The 23642-nt window shown below is 50.6% G+C and overlaps 1 protein-coding gene across 1 annotated transcript in view; it reads left to right on the forward strand.

Annotated features, from left to right (window-relative positions):
* Nucleotides 1-23642, forward strand: part of LOC131212480 (heparan-sulfate 6-O-sulfotransferase 1) — a 28900-nt gene that overhangs the window by 5009 nt on the left and 249 nt on the right. Inside the window, exons 3-4 of the mRNA XM_058206359.1 lie at nucleotides 8401-8734; nucleotides 21417-21816. Of these exons, the coding sequence (XP_058062342.1) occupies nucleotides 8401-8734; nucleotides 21417-21816 (734 nt within the window). The remainder of the gene's footprint in view (nucleotides 1-8400; nucleotides 8735-21416; nucleotides 21817-23642) is intronic.

Here is a 23642-nt window from a genome sequence, read left to right on the forward strand (position 1 = left end):
GGTGGTGTTTATTATGCTTGGGCCGTAGTATGCTGCAAGTGCTCCCGATGTGTCCGATGTGTCCGGTGTGTATCGAAGCCAGCCAGCCCCCTGGATACCGGAATTGCTGGAAGTAACTAACGGCTCGAGCCCGATGCACTGTTCCGTTCTCCGAAGAAGGGTTCGTCTATTTGTTCTGGGTGTGAATGAATGATCTGTTTGGTTTTGATGTGCTGCCGGGCCTGACGTGGTGATAGGTTTCCTGGAACCGGTGGTAGAGTTGCACTTCGGACACTTTCAAATACTAGTTCGATTCGTCTTTTCGACCAATGGTTCCAGGAACATGGATCTGTGTCTCGTTGACCCTTGCGGAGGCCGTATTATTGTTCGCACCGCGAATCATGCTCCTGAAAGTGACCCCCGCAGTACTTAACTTAATAAAGCCCGCTGTACTCATCAACTCCATCAAGTTTGCCAACTTGCCGAAGGAGTCTTTTGGAGTCCGGTAAATAATGTCTCGGGTGCAAAAGGCTCAGACCAACGTTCGAAACCAAATTGAAACAGGTCCCTGCTCTCCCATCCCATAACCGTCTGGTGTCTGGGCCACGCAGTGTCTGGCCCAGAATCGCTGACTCAGCGGCTGTCTGGGTCCGAAAAAAACAAAAATGCCCATTGAAGCAATTTCGCCACCGCGCGCGATGGCGCTGCACCCACAGCAAAATGAGCCTTCATTCATTATTCGCGTCGCTTCGTGACCAAAAAAAAAACCGGACCAGAACGTAGGCAGATACCCTACGACCGGCTTGGGCTCACAGGAGATGATGGGGCCCCGAAGCCAACCGACCGTGGAAAGGTCGAACACCGCGAACGGTTAACGCATCCATCCAGGACTGGGCCGCGCTGGGCCGCGCTGGGCCGCGCTGGGCCACGTCAGTTACGCTCTTTATGGGGATGTGCGCTCGTTTCGTTGTTTTCGGCACGATACATTACCAAAAGGCGATATCGGATCGGCGCGGGATGTCTTTAGTTGCGCGACCAGAGAGACCAGAGACAAAGATGTCGCTGTCTTGTCACGGTTCAGTGACAAGAGTTGGCCGAACTGGGGTGGTCTCCATCGTTGAGACGTGCCCGGTCAATGTTCGGGAGGATTTGTGAGGTGTTCGCCTTCGCGACCTTCGCCCGACACAGGCAACACGGGTAATGTGCGTCCACGTCGTAAAAGGGCATCCGTGAGCGGAGTCAGGCCAGGCCGTTGGAGCGCTTATGGGATTTTCTGTTTCATAGACGAGCTCCGAAGACCTGGGTGAAGGGTATCGGAAACTCCCGTGGGAGCCCTTGGTTTGGTCCATTTTTCAGGTTTTCTAGTTTTGCAACTTGTCCAGATTAGTTACACCTCTCGGTACGGTGGGATTATTGTAAGTTATATTTAGAAACGTCGAGGGCCAGCCACCGCCACACAAAGTCTTGCTCCATATGGCATAAGCCTCTTTGAAGGCGTGCAATGTGGTGGAAGGCGAGTCACCCGGCCAGTCAGCCAGCCTTCCGAGCGAACCAGAAGACCTACACCGTTCGAACGGATCGGTGTAACATATCCGACGGCTTACGCACACACGTTCCCGTCTCCTTCGTTCGTTATTTGATTCACGCTGGTGACATTTAAATCAGGAAACGGCCGAAAATCTATTTTTATGACGTCGTCCCATACAGAGGCAGGGAGGCAGTAGCGCCAGCGGTCCACGAAACCTGTGGCTGCTTCTCGTAATCCCCAGACAGACCGTTCGACCAGGCGTGAGGGTGGTGCTAAACAGGTGCTAAAGACCCCACTTCCGGGGGGGCCTTGGGGGTGTTTTGGGTGTCGGCTACTAATGCCAGCGGGAGCGGCGGTTCGATCGAGTCTTTGTTTTGATTTTGGTTTACACATTTCCCGTCGGTCGTCTCGAGCGAACCAACCCTCTCCCCGGGGGGATGGTTCGATTTGGATCGAAAATTCGGGTCGGGAGGAACCATCGGGGGATCCACTGGGAAGCGGCTTACGAAAGCAAGATGGAGGCCATGGGCAGGGGAGGTTTGTTGGTTTGGAAGGCAGAGACCCTATTTTTGGCCGCCATTACGAAATCCACGCGGGAATCGAAGGATTGACCGTTGCCGTGGACCGTGTTTTTTATGGGCCGCGCGGCTACCGGAAACGGTGTGGGCCACCTCCCTACCGGTGACTTCCTCTTCAGTAATCCCTGCACGCACACGCACGTAGCTTCCCGTTTTACCGGCGCCAACCTGTTGTTGTTGTTGTTGGGTTCGGTTGATGGAGGGCGCCATCATTTCCGTTTCGTAATTCGATCGCGCGCGAAGGCGAAGAAGGAAGGGATTCCGGTGGCGGGGGCCCGGTCGCCAGGTCGTTGATATCGTTGGTCGGGCCAGGTCTATGCGGACCTGCACTGAATACGTTACCGTTAATTAAACCCCAGGACCCACTGGGGCAGGGCAGCCGAATTAACACCTTCTTTCGAACGTCGTAAGCTAATCATTCTATCGGAGACCGATTGGTAGGCACTCGCCGCCATATGTTTCAACCCGATCGGTTTCTTTGGTGTATGTCAAAGAAATGGCCCCGCCAAAAACGGCCATAATTATCGTGGCAAAAACGTGGCACCGCCTGCCGAAGCTCGCGCGCCGAAATTAGGAGGACAAACAAAACAAAAAACCAACAAATTAAGTGTCGTCAGCCCGAAATATGCGCCCCCGACCGGCCAGGGGTCGATGGATGAAATTTTCCGTATTTTCTCGCCCTGGTTAGGCTTCACCGCTCGAGGGCTGTTGGAAACATTTTTCACGGATTAATCCACAAGTGCGCCAGCCAGCGGGGACCGAGGCAATGCTGATGCGCGGCCCGGGGGGCGAGATTGGCCATTAGAATGAAAAATAGTTATTGTTTGGTATTTTAAAATTACTGCCCAGCTCATCCCAGCCCAGCAGCCAGCCAGCCAGCCGACCCGGTTTTTACGTCGTGTTGTCGTTAAATTTGACTGGAAACTGTCCGGGCGCGACGCGAATCATTTGGGCGGCTACCGAAATAATTACGCGGCACCCGGTTTGGCCGCGTTTTGGGGCCATAGGAAAAATATTCGAACCGGGTAAGGGCGCCATAATTTATAAGCTGGATTTGACGTTGGTAACGTAATTTTAATCCCACTGTTTGAAAGCACAATCGAAAGGCGAGGCGTGTTTTGTGGGTGGAACGTGGGGCGCGTCAGGGAGCATAAATTATGTGCTTCGTTTGATCATCAAGCCGGCCGTATTAGAATGTGCTCTCGGCAGTCGCTTCTGTAGACGTGCTCACTTGTTGGTCGGGGAAAGTCATTTTATTGCAAAGCAAAAAAAAATACAAGAACTGGCCATATCAACAGCATCAGCTTTCTCCCACTTGTGAGGGTTTGTGGTGGTTCGAGAAGTGATCTTTCAATAGGATTTAATGTGAAATATTTCAATGATCGCATGGAATTGGAATTCTTTGATGTCGGAGTTACTCATAGTAGACCACTCCGAGCGTGCACTACCTTCTAATTCTTTTTGAGATATCTTATAGAATTCTTCATTTCATTCCCGAATGGAACGGCTAAGAATGTACTCAAAGACAGCCAATGCTTGTTCCGAGAGCTGTAAACAGACTAAAACAAATAAAAATAAAGAGAACACCATCGCCATAAGAAACAAAAATATATTAAAAAACTTCTGCAGCATCTTGCGGAGGAAGTTATGAAAACGTCAATCCATTTCGAAAAGTAATTGCAATGTCATCCCAATGCTACCAGCTCAGGGCTTCTTTCGTAGTCCGTGAAGTAAGGAATCCATACGGGCATCTGTTCCACATACTGCACGATAAATAAGAGCCCAGCCGTGTCGCGTTCCATATTGATCATAAAACATTATTCAATTGTTAGTTGCCAGCCGGTTTTAAGGTTGAAATATTCTCGGGCCCTCCCCCGGATCGTTCCCGATGGCGGTTCGGGATAGTGATTGTTTTTTTTTTACTAACTTTTCTCCCACACTGTTCATGCCACATTTTCACCGCTACAGTGGAACCAGCAACAAGTACCGGCCGGCCACACTCAGGAGAGAATCGAAGAGCATTAAGAACCATTTTTTCCTCACGCAGGCCCTCACTGTTTACGTTTTTCACACTGCGCACCGTTGATTTGGATATCCAAAGGGGGAGAAAAAACGTTTCCCCGAGCATGAGAGTGAAAAATGTTCGGGAAAAAGCCGTAAGTGAAAAGCCCGCGCTTGGAATGGAAAATTTGGGAAGAAAAAACCGGGCGAAAAGATTGAAACCCCGCGCATTTTCCTAAATGTGGTGGGAAAACCCTTTTTGGCCGGTTTGGACACTAAACCTCAAAAGTGCTCCGAAACACTCCCTGTGCTGAGTTAGAAAAAAAAATCTACCTTCTGTGGTGATGCCACAGCAACAAAAAAATGACGCCACCATCGTCGTCGCGGCCACGAATATGCTGCGTGCGTAGAAAAACATTGCGCCGTTTGCGGGAACATAAACGTCGGGCGCTTCAAGTGCCTATTCCCGGTTTTTGTTGGCGTTGTGGTTTTGTTGGAAATTATTTTCGGTTACGATCCGCCAGCGCCGGGTACTTTTGAATGGTACTGCAACGATTCCTGCAGCACGGTCGGACGCGGTTATTCGAGGTCCCACTCATGAATGGGCCCGACGGTTCCCCGTACTGTAGTGAAGACCTGGTCAGATACACAACCGCCAATAAAAATCGCGACGTCGCGACTTTGCATCGATCGTTTTTCGCAACCGACAGCGCACCGTTTGCCACCGATGCAGCGTCACGTTTCGTTGCACTTCCTTTGCCGGGTGGAGTCCCATAATTTGGCCGCGGCAACCGACCGGGTGTCGATGGTGTAGAGTCGCTCCCGGTCGCGAAATTGATTAGTCGCAGCATGTGCGCGCCGCGAGTTTTGCGTGAACATATTAAATCCTTCGTTAATGCCCCCGGTCAATCGGGACCGCGGCCAGGGCCGGGCGTCATCCGTGCCGTATATGAATTGCGTTCCAAGTGTTCCTTGTTCTAGCGGATGTTACCCGTCACTCGGTGGTGCATGTTTTGACGGACATCATATGGTGCAGCGCCGGACGAATTTTATGTGTCTGTGTCATCTGGTCTGACGCGATTTCTACATTTCCGGCACCATTTCCTGGTGCACCGCATCGGACCCGCACCACCCGTGCTGGTGCTCCCGAAAGTGTTTTGGAGAGGTCACTTCGGTGCTGGAGGTCGTCCCGTTCCACTGTCAGAACCTCTGTCGGTAAGCCGGCTTTTCCGGAGGGAAAATGTAATGCGATTATGAACGGAATAGACCGTCCCAGGGCCGCGTTTGGACAGTATAACAATAAAAAAAAATGATGGCAAGGGGTTCGAATTTTTCGCAATATCACCACGTTCAGGGGTTGCGATTGTCCACAGCGACACGAGGCTCTGTCTGTCACAACGACGCACATCACCAGGCCCAGGTCCCAGGTCAGAAGGTCTCAGTGGACAGCGATGTTCCAATTTGGATCAATTTTCATAACTTGTTAATTGATTTCTCTGTCGGCTCCTGGAACGCAATCTCACACTCCCAGAGAGGGAGAGCCGCTTCAGACCTATGCTTTGTACCCTGCCAAAATCATACTGCAACGTTCAATATTGGTTGCCCCGGACCTCCTGCTGCTGGTCAGGGGTTGCTGCAGAGTGCTGATATGAGCCCTGTTTTGTTGTAGACTTTTTCTGCCGAAGTTCTGAGGCCGGTTCTCTGGTCCAGTGTTTCGCAATTTATACTCTGCCTTGCTCTGCGATGGCATTCGCGCCGCACGAGGCAAGAATTGTAGTCCGCATCATTGTTGGGTCTATTTTTGAAAACACGGCACGGCAAGACTCCATGGGAGCGCCATGGGATCGGCACCAGGTTCATCCAGCCTCCCGTGGGATGATGTAATGTCTTTCATCGACGGCCGGCTTTGCCGCCCAACCTTCAGCATGTTTTAGGATTTCACGAAGGAAATGGTATTCGGTTTTGGCACGGGCGGACGTTGCTGTGCTGTGAATGCTCAGCATAATGACTTAAGTTTGACAGTATCTGCTTAGTAGCCGGGACTTAGGCAACACGGGCGAAATTTGTAAAGTTTTCACCGTTCATCGACGCTCAGAGGCGGCTGCCAACATTCTTTCGGTAAACCTTGTTTCCTGGGGACCATTCGTTGAGTGTCTGTCTGTGTGTCATCGGGCACCGTTCTCTAAACTAGTCTCGCTGCACCGTTTTGATGAGGTCTTGGAATGCTTCCTTATCACACCCCAAATCTCCCATCCTCTCGGTCTCATCTGATGCTCTCTCTCTCTCGAGGCCTACGGCAGCTGGCAGTGTTTGCAGAACTCGATGGTGTTCCGTTCGAAGAAAGGCGGGCCACATATCTGATGAGTCGGGATTTGAGATTCACCTTTCGATAAAGCACCGACACGGAACCCGCGTACGGTGCGGCTTGAGGTTAGTTCATTCGTCATACCGTCAGGCCGTCAGGGCTGCCGGGCTGGCTTCAAACAGACTCGTCTGCGATGATCCACACGAACACGCACCGACGACGGGTGTATCATATGCTGCCGGGGCGGCTGCAAACGGATGTTGTCATTTTTAATGTACGTCTCTCTGCTGGAATATTAATACACGCGCGGATCTGCGGGAAGCTCTTGCGGTGGTGTGGTCGGGAGTCGCGACACTGAGGTTCCAGCCACAGCTGCACGCGGCCTATGCTACGAACCGTTGACCCACACGGCGATCGTCGAGCAGTAAACCGATCGAGAAACGCACACACCAAATGATGGCCCCCGTGGTTGGTAGCGAAGGCGCACGATGCTGCTGAATGTGGCGAGTGACATGATGCGCGGTCTAAAGGCCGTTGAGGACCTGTAACGAACGTGCTGTTATGCTATTTCATGCAGCTCGAGCGGAACAAACGATGCTGTTGATTCGGATTCAACAGTAATCGAATCGATTGTCTCGGCTTCGGAATCACTGCTGGGAAGACACCGACCGAGTTCCGAGAGCATTCAAACGTCGCTTCCTTTTTTGTAGCAGATCACGTCTCATACCCTTCTCGGTGGTGGACCGCGCTTTGCTTCACTTGTTGTTTCAGGCGAGAACAATAAAGCAATAAGCATTGTAAACAAATGTTTCCGGCCATTCCAAGTACGCAGCCCCTTTGGCTCGGGAGCCTCCGAGGAGTTCACCTCGGAGAAATCTCGTAATTTTCCAATCATATGCATCATTCCCCGGACGGGTCATAAATACGCGTTCGATGTGTTCGCTTTTCGGGACAGGGCTCCTCTCGGAAGCATCGCCGTCGTCGTCGTCGGCTATCGTAAACATCTTCAACTTCTCTAGCCGTCGGACCGGACAATAAAGCAATGAAATTATGCACTTATTGTTAATTCAGAAATGCCTCCGCCTGCCGCGACCCGAAACCCACGAGCCAAGGGTGGAACAGCGGAAGGAGAGGATCTGGGAGATCGCAGGCCTTGGACCGCCATGCACACGCCATGCACTAGAAATGGAGGAACCTCACCCAAACACGGAGAGATGAATGAATTTAAATAAACTTAACCCCCAGCCAGATAGCTGATCCGTCCGTCCGACGGCTGAATCGCAGCCGCGCATGTACCCTGGGGTCGCTCCCTTCCCTCCTTGCGCCCAGTGTAAATAAACTTCACGCGCGTCGGATCTTCGGTCCACGCAACGACGACGACGACGACGGAAACGTGCTTCGCCGTCGTCGCTATTTTTACTCTACACTCCGCGGTGGTATTCGCACTTGCGGCCAAGCTCAATTGAAGCCAAACGGCGCACGACGACGAAAAAAGGGTAGGCCATGGTTTGGTGATCGCTTGCGTCACTTGCTGCAGCTTCTCGCTCGGCAGAGTCTCAGTGCATGGCATGCTGAGATAACAGATTTACTGCACGAACGTACGACGAATGACATTCCGCCGTATTGGGTGGTGGTTTGGGATGAAGAAGATTTTCGTGGACCTCACCGAGCGAGGCCTCCGTGGTGTGTCGTGATGATGGCTACTTCGGTGTTCGGTGTATTTGTTCAGATGCTCACCAAACATCCTTGTTTCCTGTTTGTATACTGTGGCTCATTTATTTTACCTGGCCGTCCCTGTAGCCGTCTGAGATCTACGTTAGGTTTGTGACACGTAAACCGTGTTGATCTTTCAACAAAATAAACATTATACTTTTTGATCCAGATTAGAACTTCCTTCTGCTACAAAAGCCAGCGTTTTGAGTGGAAACTCACCCAAGATCGTAGCGTCGGCTGGGCTAAATCTCACAACAAGCGCTTCTCACTTTCTACCCCATTCTCCGCTTCCACAGAGGCCTTGCACCTGTCAGCGCAAGAAGAAACGCTGCTACTGCTTCCGGCCGCACCGCAACGAGAACTGGCTGTTCTCGCGCTACTCCACCGGCTGGAAGTGCGGGCTGCACGCAGACTGGACCGAGCTGACCGGCTGCGTCGACCAGGAGCTCGACAAGAACGAGGGCGAGACGGCGAAGCGGCGCTACTTCTACATTACGCTCCTGCGGGCCCCGATCGCGCGCTACCTGTCCGAGTTCCGGCACGTGCAGCGTGGCGCCACGTGGAAGAATGCGCGCCACTGGTGCCTGGGACGGCAGGCAACCGCCGACGAGCTGCCACCTTGCTACGACGGTAAGTACTCGCTTGTGGGGCTACATTCCGCCTGGGGTGTCCTTTTACAGACCTTTGAGTGTGACCTTCTCCAAAAAAGCGGGCGAGTTGCCCTAAAGATGTTTCGCCTTTTTTAATAACCACACTCTTTTGCTGCTGCTGCTGTGAAAGGACGCCGCTTTCCGTTACTGTCCCTTTTGCGCAGCCCCAAGGACATTCCGTGGCTCTCCTGCGTTTCGTCTTCGTTCGGACTCGGGTTTCGTGTTTCGAATGGTAATTAGGCAACGCGCATGGAATCGCAGTGTCTCTCAACAGGCCGCCGGGGAGTGAGTGAGAGAGCATAAAGAATCAGTTTTAACCCAAAATTGAAATCCACCGAAGCTCGCAGGCTAGCAGGGTGATGATGACCGGCACACGGTTGTCTCATCATCGGTCGGTCGCCGCTGACAGCGTTTTAATGCTGTGCTTACTAATGGGAAGTAACCATTTGTTGCGCACATCGTCACCGCACGTGACCACCGATGTTGGGACGTGCTCCGCCTGAAGAGAATAAAATTTTATGCAAACGTTTGCCGGATGACCGAAGAAAGGACTCACAAGCCGGTAGAACGAACAGACAACGCGACACGCGCGGGACGACGTGTTCATAAAGCATACATACCGAGGCCCCACAACTGACAGGGCTCTCCTCCCTTCTTACAATTTATGCGAATCATTTTTGACACTCATTACCTCGCAGATGAAATGTTGAAGCTCTTTAACATGAGCGCCCAAAGACAAAGTCACCCTAAAAATAATAAGGGCAGTTGTGTGGTGCCGCTCGGCGTGAATGTGTCTTGATCCTTAAAAAACAAACTAAACGTCCAAACGAACTGCATTTTCTGGTGGCTGTGCTGGAGACACCGTAGTTTCGTAATTAGTATTCACATCCTGTCAAAATGTCATGTCCCGATAGCACCGGGCGAACTTCACGATGGGTTCTTCGGGGGGAGCCCAAAAATGGCAAACAGTGCAGTGGCGCAGTTGGTTGGTCCTCCGTTTGCCATCGGAACGGTGGCGCTGAGTGCATGTGTTGCATTTTAGATAGCTGTTTCGGTGCTGTTCTCCAATTTGCATATTACACTAGCAGCAGCAGTGGAATACGAATGGCTCCGGCGATGGATTGACAGCCGAAAAAATCGGACACTTCACGGTTTCAGAGGGTGATCAAGGTTTCAAACTGATGAGCCACAAATAAAGTATTCATCTGTTGGACCCGGTTAACCAACAATGCTGGGCGGAAACATCAACACGGTGTTCCACACATGGCTTGTATGGTTAGAATGTCGATTTCTAATTTGTATAATGGGTTGTGTTGGCCACTAACACCGGATGGCGAAATATTTTTAGAACGTTTTTGTTATGCTCATACCAACCGAAAGGGATTGGATCGCTAAAATGTTTACTTTCAACAGAAACTGATTTTTTTCCGACTTCCCCAATCATCGGCCGCGGTACAAGAATCGTTTCCAATTAATTCACACAACATAAAAGCATAAAAACATAGCCATCGAATGCAGCTACGGATGGGGCGGCTTGCGAGGGCGCCATGCTGCCATGCTGCTACGGTGTTGTTAATCGAACCTCAATTGGCACTCGCGATCGCAACAAAGTCGAATCGAAGTATAGCTAGTTTTGTGCGCCACAGAGCTGTGCAAACTTGAAAGAGCAGTTCGTTTCGATTTTCGATTACCACCACCGATGTGATGCTCGTAGTTTGATCTTAACATCAAGTGGCGAAAAGTGGCAGCAGCAGCTGCAACATCAATGGTGGTGGAACATCGATTCGGTCCGTTTCGGTGTGAATCAGTTTCATTTGTTTCAACTCGTCCCGATTCATTATCGTGCAGCTGGCAAACGATTCACTAATTACGCATATTGAAAAGGGTCGCCAATTGATCCGGGGCCAACAGTACGGGGGACAATATTGGTGTGTGGCCCCTTATTGAAATAGATTTAATTTTTCCTATTTCCCGTTCTTTTCAACTCTGACCTCTGACCGAGACCTGTTAATTGCCGTGTTTTGTGTGAATGTTTGCTTCATTCATCGTGATGACTTCAGCCCTTCGCACTTTTGCACCTTTGTTTCGCAAATGAGCGTTTGTGAGGGTTTTTCTGGCTGAGCACTAATTTAATTTTGCATTTCTTATTAAACTATAAAAACTCCGTTTACTTCCTGTTCTGGCATGGCTTCCCATCCTGCTGGCTTTAGCTCATACTACAGTATGCATCCTTTCGGAAAGCTGTGGGAATTGGAGCATAAAATGGTATTCCTTCATCATAATCAATGAACGTTTTATGGGCAGAGTCCTGGCAGCCTGTGCCTACCTTCCAGACCGTTGGGACTGAATTACTCTCCGTGGGGCCTAGAGAAAGAGTTGTGGCTTACAAGCGTGGATCCGATATCCCTGCCACGCCACCCGGTCGTGATTAAGGAACGGTATATTGGTTCTACAGTCCACCGCTTTTTTTTATTTGCTCTGCGGCATAATAAAGCTCAACCTTCGGGAGGTTGGGCTCCCTTCGAAGCCAATAATGGCCGGGCGGCCCAAGGCAGGCGAGCCTATTTTCCGACGCCCCAATAACTGGGGCGCGCCATCCCGACCTAGACCTGGTATTCACTCTCTCGGTGCTGCTGTATGGCGTAACATAGAAAAAAAAGTAGAACTAAAACGGCGAGCAACGATTTTCCTCATTGTGTTTGGGGTGCTTTTATTGCTTCTGGCTCGATGTTGCTGTTGCTACGACGGGTGCACCACGTTCGCGCGCCTCCCGGTCGGTGGAAAACAGCGAAGAAAAGCGCTCGGTCGGTGGAAATTTATTGATTTCAGAGAACACCCACAAATACACACTAACCTCGCTCTCACACAATTTGCATCCATGCAGGTGAAGCTGAGAATAAAGAACAAAAATCGGCGCCAGCGATTCGTGGTGGGTGTAATTGGTTCTTATTTTATTTGCCAAAGTTTCGATGGCTTTTTTTTTACAAATGGCTTTGCATCGATTGAATCAAAATGAAACACAAAACATGCAGCGGCCAATTTATGTATGAGCAAATCGACGTTCGACGGAGCCCACGGGTTGTGGAATTAATTTATTTATGAACGGAATTAAATGCAACATGAAAAGATTATTATCCTTTCTGATGGATGGGGCTCTCTGTGTGTTGTTGGCATGTAAATGTTGGGCTTTCCTACAAAGATATATCTTAAAGCAGCGTTTGAAGTATTGATAATTCAATCTTTGGGTTTGGAATCCTGGCCTTGAAACCTTAAACCTTTAAACGCAAAGCTTGATCATTGTAAATGGGATGAAATCATTTGAATTTTCACTACCATAAAGCGATGGCCGACCTTCGTCGTCCCGTCGTCGGGCACCGCGTTGGCAATCGTTCCAAGGATATGGGACAGAAGCCCGTTAAGCATTGGCTGACGGACGGGAACTTGCCTCCGTCGGTGTGTGTTGGTTTTTGGGACCACCGACATTTGGGTTCCGTTCCTAATCTTACGTGTAGTTCCCGTTCGCATTCGCAAGCTTTTTTATGAAATCCTGTACTCTCTTCCCTGGTTGTCACCATCCGGCCCCGAATCCGGATGTGTGTGGTCACGGTGGGAGCTTTGGCACAAAGGAGCCATCGGAGAGGTAGAGATCAGCCGTAGTTTGGTCCTAGAATCTATGCTTCCATGCTGAAAAAAAAGGACAACCACGTTCCTCGCTGTGGAACATCCGTCCGACGTCGGATGAATTTGCGTTCTACGTTGACCGTGGCCTGGTCAGCCTGGGGTTCGGCTTTGGGGGCCCATTTGCGCCCAAGCGTCCGGAATTAATACCGGAAACGGGCAATCCATTTAATGTCTCCCAAAGTCATCGGTTTCAGGCCAGCAACAACCAGCCGGTCGGACGGACGGTCGATACCCCCAGCCTGGTGAGTTGACGGGAGTCGACTGATGTACTGAGTGTTTTGGGGGTCGTTTTTTCGTCCCTTTTTCAATTCCCTCTCGGACCGACGGTGTGCTGTCGTTGGCTGGCCAACCGGAAACAGGAAAACATCAATAAAATCCAACAATTCGGTTCGGTGGGTTCACCACCAGCACCAAATACAGCACAAAATGTTGTGGAAACGCCCGCGCAGAGCTTTATTTTCGACAACCTCGACGACGACCGAATTGTGCGGTAGTAATGATGATGGTCCGAAGAAGCGAATTCTATTGGACCGAAAGCACTCAAATGTAGCAATGGAAAGTAAAACAAAACCCATCGAAGTGGATGAATGCAAATGAAAATGGAAAGACACATTCCGTTGTCGGGCTTCGCCGAAACCCGGGCGGGACAAAAAACAAAAACATCGAATTCATTTTATTCGTTTCGCTGGTTATAATCCACCCACCCTTGGGGGCGAGGCCTTGTTTCCGGGGTGCTCCCGGTAAGTTCAAACCCTCGGCAAAAACGAATCACTCGCCACAGAGCCATTAAACGATTTAGTTTTCTTGAGCCGTGAGCTTCCCCGTGCTGCCGGCGGCCTTCCCTGGCCCACGTGCGATGGGCAGAAAGTCAGCCCTGGTGTAATCCTGGCGCTAAGCTGCGTAGAGCTCTTTGGATCCGCTTCCGGAAGTCGGGTATCGAATGTTCCATCCCAGGCCTTGGTGTGTGGGCAGGCCGATACATTTACAGTTCGATTTTTTTTCTCCAATTTCCCAACAGAGACTTTCTCCAAAGGTTAGAGCGATCGCTTCTGAGAAAGTGGCGCGCAGCATATGTGAGATTTATGTGCCAGCGGCCGCCATGACCTCGGGGGTCGTAGATCTTGGTCGAACGGTGTAAGAAAAAAAAAAGGATACACAGTGGATCCGCAACGCAACGCAAAATGGGCAAAGCCCGAACCTGCGGAGCGAGGGCCGCGTGACTTCGGTTCGACATCCGTCCCTCTGTTGTTCCTACGAATCGGGACTTGACGGGATCGGGCCACAAGGGACAGCCCTCGTCGCGCTGGGTTAAGTGATGCTTTTCGTTGAGATCGGATCCATTCCGATGATTGCATCGGTCGTTCGTTGGCATGCACCGCGCAGGGTGCCCCGTTCTCGGAAGGACATTTCGAACCTCAAGCTGTATGTGTGCGTGCGGGTACCGTTACATCGCTCTTGTGGCGGCCCCCGGAAAGGAATAAACTTACCATAATTTTTTTGTTATCCCCGATTTTTTTTGCCTTCGCTCACCCTCGTACAATATTTTATGCTTCTCCTGTCGGTGTCCCGCCGGCATATAATACCTTTTGGTTTCGATGGCGCTCCCACCGATTTCTCCGCTTCTTGATTTGCACAAATCCAATCGATTGAGCCGGAGAGGTTCGCAAAATAAGCCAAACCGAGCAGAAAGAAAAAATAAAAGGGACGAGTCAAAGCAAATCTTGTCTTAAGACGCCGCCGCGCTTCTGTGCGCGACGCTGGGAGATGACCGCCAATCGTTTCGGTTTTATGGGGCTTCCGTTTCTTTTATGTTCGGCGAATCAACTCCGTGCGACCCAACAATGGGCCCGGGTTCGGAACTCTGAAATACCACAATCGAAGCTTGAGAGGAAATCGATGAAAATTCAATCCCTCAATTTTGGGTTCCTCGCAAGCCTCAAGGTTGGATGGCGCCAGGCTTCCCCAGTCCAGGTACCGGCGGAAGGCACTCGAATGAAATAATTTCAGAGGATCAAAAAATTGGACCCAATGTTTGGAGAGATTGGTGCGATGATGATGCGCGCCCCGGAAAGTGGAGTTTATTTTCGAAAACTATAAATCCACACCGATCAAGGATCATGCGGATTTGCGGAAGATGAGGCCCACCAGGGAGGGCCACCGACCGACCACAGAAATGTTGCGGAAAATCATGATTTTCCGGTAGCGCGCTTCTGCACCGGTGCACCGGTAGCGCTTCTGCTGCACTGTTTACAGCGCAGGACATATTTTATCCTTTCGCGGCTTTAATTTAGGGTCGCTGCCAAGTGTCCAAACGCCATTCGGTGCCGGCACGCTCGCTCGTTCGGGGACCAAGGTTTGGGTGGAAAAATTGGGTTTGGGAACCAAAGCTTTAACCACATTTGCATGTGCAAATGGAACCGCTATGCTATCAGTTTTGGGTGCAGAGCCACAACGTAGCCACTCCGAAGCGCCTTTGTTTGCTTATCTGTCCGGGCATTAAATATATATATTTTCTCGGCTTCCCGCGTCCTAGGACGGAACGAGGTGTTTGTTGGGACCTCTCGCGCCGGAAGCGATAGTGGAAAATGAGTTTTCCATGCATGGACCACTATCCCGTCGGGTGGATTCGGGCGGGCCCCCGCGAAGAAGGATTGCCAGCCATTCTGGCCGCGCCGCCACAATTGGATAGATTTTTCAAGTGGAGGCGGCGAACAGCGCGAAAAGATGCACGCGATGGAAATATTTTCTCTGTAAGTGGCACTGATTTGAATTTCCAATTGTCGGCAATGGATCGTCCGGGTGCGCCCGCCCTTGGTTGCGTCCCACTGTGGCCGAAGGTCTTACTGGGTCAGTGAAGGATGCAGCGAATGGTTCTCGAAGAGTGGGTGGCTTGAAGCATATTCTATTGGATTATTCCCAGACAACCAATCATCGTGTCCGTGGAACACAATTGACTTTGCCTCTTACCTGTGGAACTCTGATATTAATTTGAATCTAATTATCGCGGGGTCATTATCAATATTTAATGAAGCCCGAAATGGGCTGGCAAATGAAGTTGGTTCACTAGAGTGGCCGGGGATTTTATAATGCAACGTGATTTTAATTTAGTTGTAAGCTTAGCTGATCGATTGCGATCCGGTTCAAATGTAGACCACGAATCCAGCTCAGTGCTTGGGAGTTTTTATTGCCAAGGCGCAGGACAAAATTGTTGGGTCGAATTTGTGTCTCTATTATTCCGTTCTGTTTCGTTGAAGATGGTACTTCATTGAAATACTTTGATTAAAACAATGAAATTGTAACTTTGAAATATTCATTATTGCAAAAATGCTTCGATATGAGAATTTTGTAATTTTATGTTAAAAAAAGAAAGCATTATTTCTGAATGCAATTAAAAACTTTATTTGAGATGTTTCGCCATGTCCGGAGTCGATCAAATATGCATCGTTTTGTTGTTGCCTATTTTAAAGGTAACTTCACAATGTCCCTCTCATAGAGTCCATTCTTATTATCGTAAATTTCTAGTAGTCAATTTTCACAATCTTCTCGAGACCCCAAATTTCTTATCACACAGGAATCTCTGCAATGCGAGAAAAACGTGTTAATCGCTTGGTGCCAGATCCGAACTATACGGTAGATGCATTAAAACTTCCTAACGGACAGTGGAAATCTGAATTTAGTGTTTTCGTGTTTCGAACAATATTGTCGTATGTGACCCATTATCGATTCCCACCTTGTGACTCGCAACAGCACAAACAAAAAACGGCACAAGAATTTTTTAGTGTTAGACATTTAGACACCTTGACAACGAGCATAAACTTGAAATTGTTTGATCGATACTCTCCTAGATATCGATCACCATAGCCATCTACCGAGAAAACAATTTCTTTTTCCTCAACCTGATAGATTTCATTCTAATGTAGCTTCGGAACATAGTGGACCTTCAATAATGGAACCCACAGTGTTGATTGTAATTTAGCGAAATAGTTTCTAGTTTGATGCTTCGGAGAGTTCTTCGCACCGCTCAAAACTCACCTCGTCCATATCCTTTGGCAGAACGAGTGCAGCGAGTCCTTGGCCGGGAAAGTCTGCACCCTGCGCCAATAAGCTTAGCTCGCCTTTCTTCAAATCTGAACGGAAATATGAAGAATATGCCCTCATTGTGCCCTCTTCTCCATTTTCTTTGTTATTTCCGTAAACCATCCGCATTTTCCGGCCGGGGAAACGATTGGCGGATAACAACAGCCACGGGAGCAGCTGCGCCACTGCTCATTATTTTTAATTGCAAAAAGTTACCCCAAAGAGGGACGCGTGGCGTGCTGTGGCTCTCGCCGCGCTCGATAACATCCTGCGATTTCAGCACGACTCTCGACGACGAGTATCTCCTATCGTAATACATTTCCGTAACCATCATAAATCATCCTTTTCGCCTGGTGCGTGTGTGTGTGGCCGCGTGTGTTTAAAAAACCAAGAAAATTTGCAAACTCTTCCCGAACGCATAAAACGATCTCATTTAAATTTTACATATCCCGCCTTCGAGAGCACCGGACGATGAAGGAGCAACTCTGGGCCGGGCCCGGCCGGGATCAGCCAGCCAGCCAGCCAGCCATCGAAACAGTGGCGTTAGGGAGTTCGCCGCTCTTTGGTTTGGAAAACCGATTTGAATTTCCCAATCCGCGGCGGCGTTGGCGGTGCGAAAATGTTGGGAATTTCCCACGGACGGCCCAATGATGAAGAAGGCAGGCGCGACAGGCTCAACAGGCTCAACGCCAGCGCGCCCAGCGATGGGTGTTTGTCACAACCCCCAGGACTCTCGACGTGCGTGCGTGCGTGCGTGTGTTGGTGGCCCAAACACGCGCCCACTCCCAGCAGAGCGAGAGAGAATGGAAAATGAATAATTCATGTTTGGAAGTTTTTAATCTTCCCTAACATGCATCTATTTGCATAAGAAAATAATCGTGCAACGTCACTGGATTTCCACACTTTTCTTTCCACGGGAAAGCATAATGCTAGGTGTGCGCCGGTCGCCATTTCTTCGGTCCGTCTGGGTGTGCGCCCCGATTTGTGGTGTACCGGGGCCCCGGGTCTCCCGTCTATTGGTATGTTACTGTGGGGCTGTTCCGGCTTCGTCAGCTTTTCCTTCCCGCCCCGGTGGCATGTCTCGGGACGACTCTCTTTTGGAAGGCGCTCTGCTGTCCGCCCGCTCGGAACGGAAATTGGGCTTTGCTGCTGCTTTTCGTTAGCCATCGCCGCCCCGGACGACGACGACGACGACGACAAAAGTGTGTTCTGTAATGTTCGTGGAAAATCTGTCAACTTTTCCACTCACAGAGGCACTTGTGTGTGCCGAGCGACGAGCGTCACGTTTCGATGAGGTTGAAGTTCGCAATATTACAATACGGTTCCAAATTTGTTTCCCGGAAAATCCTCCACAGACCCGGGGAGGGTAAAGCGGAGCAGTGGGTTTTTGTTCGCTCGGGAAAATTCATTTCCATTTTTCTGCCGTCCACCGACTGCTTGCTTTTCACTGGAAGGAAATTATTTGTATTTGACGAGAGTTTCTTTCTTTCTCCCGCCATACACCGCGCCTCGTCCCGGTGGTTTAGTTTCGGAACCGGAAGTCCTTCTTTTTATGGTCGAGCATACTTTGCAGCATAAAATTTTGCATCGTGCACGCAAAGTAAAGTAAATGAAAGAAAGCAAAAACAAAAGTTTATCTTATCGCTTATTGCAATGAACTGCTTTTCTTTCGGCTTCAACTGCGACGCTTTTACGATGATCGATGCAAGTGATGTTGATATTCGCTTTCCCTTCCGGCAGCCATTTCCGCTTTTCCGGGGTCGAGCCCTCGCGGAGCTTTGAACGGTGCCACACAGCACAGAGGTGAGTGCTTCAGCCTGTTTTGCTGAATACTTTGTGCACTGTTGTTGGCTGCTGGCTAGCGATTGGCTTCGTTACGTTGTTGGACTAGGTACCGCACAATTCAAGGAGTCTGCGGTGCTCCGCGCGCTGCAAAGAAAGGTCCTGCGGAGAAGCAAAACTTGGGTATAATTTTCATTTCCTGCTCATGTTTCGCGTTCGCGTTATGGCGCAGCGTGGCGGCTACACACTTTCGCAACATCGGAAGACCCTAGACCCCAGACCACAGAGAATGGCCGTCTTTCTCTTTCCCGTGGCGGTGAGACTTTTCCTTCGTGTCTTGTAGTGGCACCCGAAACCGAAAAGGGATTCACCGCTCGCTGGTTTGGAACGGCAGTATTAATTGTTTTTGCTTGCCGCGCTGCGCTTTGTCGGAGGAGCTCTTGACAAGCTCAAATGACACCACCCATCCACCGACCGACCGACCGTCCCCGCGGAGGTCAAAGATTGTTTCAGACATGGGAGACGGGCCCTAAGTTTCTACAGGAAGCTCAAAGAAAGTAACGAATCCGAAAGACGAGGGCACGCGCGCGGTTTCTTCGTTGTCTTAGGATTGGGTCGTAAGACTCCGAAGGGGGGTCTTCATTTGCTTGGAGATGCCTGATATCGCTTGATGGTACACCACCTAGTACCTACCGCCCGCAGTGAGCACACAGTAATACGAGTGATTGTAAATTTGCATACGAAACATCTCTCGACCCTTGAAATTGGGGCACGCGCAACATTCATTTCACTGTCGTCCCGAAGCGACCCGAAGCCGGCTCGATTACCTCGACATGACAGGCTCCGATAGGTACCCCGACCGACTGTGGAGGGGCTTACAGCGCAGAACATGAAAATGTAGAATGATCCTGACAAACCCAGCCACGGGACACTTCAGGCGAGGTTTCCATCGAACACGGCACTCCTTGAAGTCCTGTCGTTCGTGTTCTTGGAGACCTGTTTTTCGAACCCTCTACCAGCGTGGTCTAGTACCTTCCTTCGGTTGTAATCGACCTGTGAAGAATCGTCAGTTACTCGAAGATGTGTGGCCATTAAGATTAATCGCATCCTCTTTGGCCGTGCCGCGTGGAGGACGATCGTGTCGAGGACGAGGATGATGACATGTCGCGGCGTCGTGGACTTGGACGGCCGGTCACAGCGCAATTCCTGTGCAATCGGCGGGTGCAATCAATATTTATTGTGTTTACGCTGTCTGCTGCCATGCAAACATCTTAGCATAAACACGCTCGGCGCTACGTGTCGGGAGGCTCCGCAATGGCCGAGTTGGCCAGATCGGCCCATCCGCTCGAGGAGACCGCAATTACTCGTGATTTGATTGATTTGATGTCGACCGGCAGCTGGGGGATGCACCCGGCGGTGATAATGCTGTGAGGCCGCCATTGACGATGTCGTCAAAACAGTCGTTCGCTTGCCCCGGACGTCTACTATCTTGAATTGTAATAAAAGTTAATGTCTGTGGTGTGTGGACCAAGATGGCAGAACTACGGAGACGATTAAATCTTAAACTTTCACACTTTATTGAGCTCAGGTTCTGCTCGATTTGCTGCTCAATTGGCCCTCCATACGTGACTTATTAAGTTTTGTATTACATTCATGTATCGTGCAGCATTCAGACTGTTGAATTAATGATCGTCATGACGATTATGCACAACATCGTAATGAGCGTAATGATTATGCACAACATCGTAATGAGCGTAATGATTATGCACAACATCGTTGATACTATTTTTGGAGTTTCTCGTACGCGAACCCGAGCTAAAACATTGCAATGAATTCGAATATTAATGCTAGAATTGCAAAATGTTGTCTAAAACCTACCATCTTCACACCGAGCTGCTCTCATCATCCCTTATTGTTTATGTTTTATGGTGAATAAAAGGGCGATCCAAATTTAGGACGCCCGCCATCCAGCGAGCCTTCTGTAAAACGCGAAGTTCGAAACCTTACCCAACGACCGTCAAGCGGGTCAAATCAAACCAAAACATTAATGTTGTTGCTTTACGCGCGCCCGCGCTTGTGTTACAAAATCACTCTGGCTTTGGCCCGACCGTCACCCCGATTTGGCGGAAGCTCATTAAACTTGTGTTTGTTCAGTTCAATCGATCGGCGACGGAGCGTCCGAGGCCGGAACGAAACCCCACCGCGGTGGAAGGCTGGAACGGATAATAAATTGATATTTTCGATCATTAATTTCCGCCGCGCGACGGCGATAAGACGGCACGGGGCACGGCTCTGGCGGATGGCGACAAAACTTGCTCCGGCCGGCCTCTGCCCGGTCCGATCCGGAGAACGCCTGGCTGAAGGTGGTGATTTGATTTGAAGTCACAAGCACCCGTAGTGTCCACAAACGGCGACCGATCGGCGTGTAATTGAATCGAATCACCATTAATTTGTGCAAATTGAAATACTTGTTCCTTAGAGAAGGCCTGCGAAGGCTTCATGGTCTGATGAAGTGCGCTAGCATCAAGAGGGAGGTTCGATTTGGCCCGTAACCATCATGACTGGCAGATGAGAGGAGTTTTAAGAGGGTAGCTCTCAAGAAAGAAAGCATTTTCCTATTTACGCAACATTTCCAATCTCTTCTGGTAATTGAGGGATACACGTCGGGCGGATCGTGAGAACAACGGGCCCGTGATTGTCACGATCTCGAGCGCAGTCAACCGAACGCGCTCTGCTGATCAAACATTTGATGAATAATATGTTGGATCTCGCCCTTTATGAGCTTTCGTGAGAAAACGCCAACGCCAGTACGGTCTTGCCCCGTGTGAGCCGCCTTTTGGACCAAAAGACGTCAACAACGAGACGGGCATATATTTACACAAGACGACGTGTAAACTAAGCGAGAAGGACCTCAGCACGAATGCGCTCGTCGGCACCTCGGCTGCAATAGGACAGCTCCAAAATCTTTGTCCGGGTCTGGGATGCGTTTTGGGGAAAGTGGTTATTTACACGGTTCTCCGGGTGTCAAGTGTTCCCGGTGCTCCGCTCCTTCAGCTGCATTCTGTGTTTTGTCTGCGTGTTTTCGAAATCTAATATTTTCCGATGTCTCTCCTCTTCTGCAGGTGCTAACTGGAACGGCGTGGCGCTCGACGAGTTTGCCCGGTGCGAGAGCAACCTGGCCGCCAACCGGCAGACCCGTATGCTGGCTGATCTGGCGCTGGTCGGGTGCTACAACAAAACGTACATGCCGGCGGCCGAACGGGACCGGATCATGCTGGCGAGCGCGAAGCGCAACCTGGCGGCCATGTCGTACTTCGGGCTGACCGAGTACCAGAAGATCTCGCAGTACATCTTCGAGGAAACGTTCAACCTGCGGTTCGCGATACCGTTCGAGCAGCACAACACGACCGTGTCGACGGTGACGATGAACAGCCTGACGACGGCCCAGCGGGCCCACATCGACCAGCTGAACGCGCTCGACATCGAGCTGTACGCGTTCGCGAAGAAGCTAATGTTCCAAAGGTACTACTACGGCCAAGTCCCACGGGTCCGAAACGATGAGAGTGGCAACGAAGTCGGAGCACGTCTGAACGTTAAACTAGACCTATAAAGCTGCGGCAGTCGGAGCTGGGTTGAACTAATAATTGGTGGACGATAAGTTAAAAGTCCATGGTAGAGTCATTCTTCAGTGTTCTCCATTTGCAACCTCAGTTCTTCGGATACACACATGTCCGTACCGGTCGGGCAAATCAAAGCCCAGTACTCCACTATCTGCACACTACACGGTGGCAAGTGGCTACTTCCGGTGGTGTATGCAATCGGGTGCTCGACCGAAGGACCTCGCGTGCCATCGCCCACGTTTCGTTGTTTGCTGCAGATGCCGAGATTGGGGTGTCTAGGGGCGGGCTGCAAAATTGATCGCTACATCACGCCCCGAGACACCAGACTCGGTTTCGCTTAGCACTTTGTATCGCTTCCGGCTCGTGCCCCCCACCCTGGGCGTTGCAATCCGGGACAAGCGAGGTCACTTCGAGGTTATTAATTGAAACTGGCCACACCGCTCTCGTGGAGGCACGTGGAGCAGACTAACGAAGGAAAAACACGGCCCCACGACCAAGAGTAAAGAAAATGCTATTGCCCATCCCGCGTCTAACGCCGGCCAGACATGCAATCCTCGCCAGGGCCCTGGTTCGCGTGCCAATTTTACGGCTTCTTTTAGTTTGGGCCGCCGGTGCCGAGTGTGTGGATGGAGTCTTGGAAAGTGAGAAATCGCCCTTGCAACGGGACCACCGCCACCGTTGATAGGTTATCTTTTCGGGCGGCAGCGGCAGTGTCGGTTCAGGGGTCTATCCGTTACATGCATGTGTCAGGAGCATCCTTCACCGGCTGGAAGATGGATGGCCTTTTTTCGACTGCCGGAACGAAGACGGCGACGGCGTTCGTTACCCCGTTCGGGACCACCCGATGAGGTTATGGTTATGTATCCGTTACTAAAAGCCTTCGCAATCTGCCTGGCCGGACGACGAAGGTCCGCTTGTAAATCATTCCGCGTGAGAAAGACACTCGCGTCGACGAAGGCTACGATCCGGAATAGTGTGCTTCTTCCCGGATACAGCCAGCCAGCGTGACAGGTGGCAATAAGCGGCTCGAATCGCGGGTTCCCGGCGGAAATGTTCTTTTATCGCTACTTACCACACACTCTCGGCCGTCTCGGTGTCGTGCGAAGGCCGCGCCAGGATCGCGTGGCCACACGATTGGCGCAATAAATGTGGCGAATTATGACTACGCCTGACGTCCGTCGTGCCCACACGGCGGGGACACGTCGCCAGCTGTGTAGCCTGCCGTGTCGCATCGGTTCGATGCGTCGATGAGCTTCGCCCATCGGTGTTAAGTTGCTTATTCCCCATTTTACGAGCGTTCCTTCGGGGACACGCGGCTTTATGATCGTGACGCTCGGAAGGTAAACCACCGATTAGCCCCATTAAAGTTAAACCCCCGGTGCTAAACGAGGAGGTGTATGTGTTGTGTCGTTGTGGAGTGGTGGTTAAGTTGTTGGAGCGACCCATACAGTTTATGCCGCCGCGCAATTGCCACCGCGAACTGGACTGGGGTCCGAGCAGAGGAGGTTTTTATCCTTTATTAGGTTAACAGTGATTTGCGTTTGGCCACCGGCCTCTCCAAACAGGGTCACCACACCAAGTGCTGTTTGTTTCACGTTTCACAAACGAAACGCGACCTGAAAAAAGGCCAATAAACGGAACAACCGCCCGGAATTGGAGAATTTAGACATGAAACGGGTGATATCCAAATTACCCGCCGGCTGGCCATTAAGCACCGCGGGGTTGAAT

Source organism: Anopheles bellator, chromosome 2, assembly GCF_943735745.2.
Source record: "Anopheles bellator chromosome 2, idAnoBellAS_SP24_06.2, whole genome shotgun sequence".
Taxonomy (NCBI): Eukaryota; Metazoa; Arthropoda; class Insecta; order Diptera; family Culicidae; genus Anopheles; species Anopheles bellator.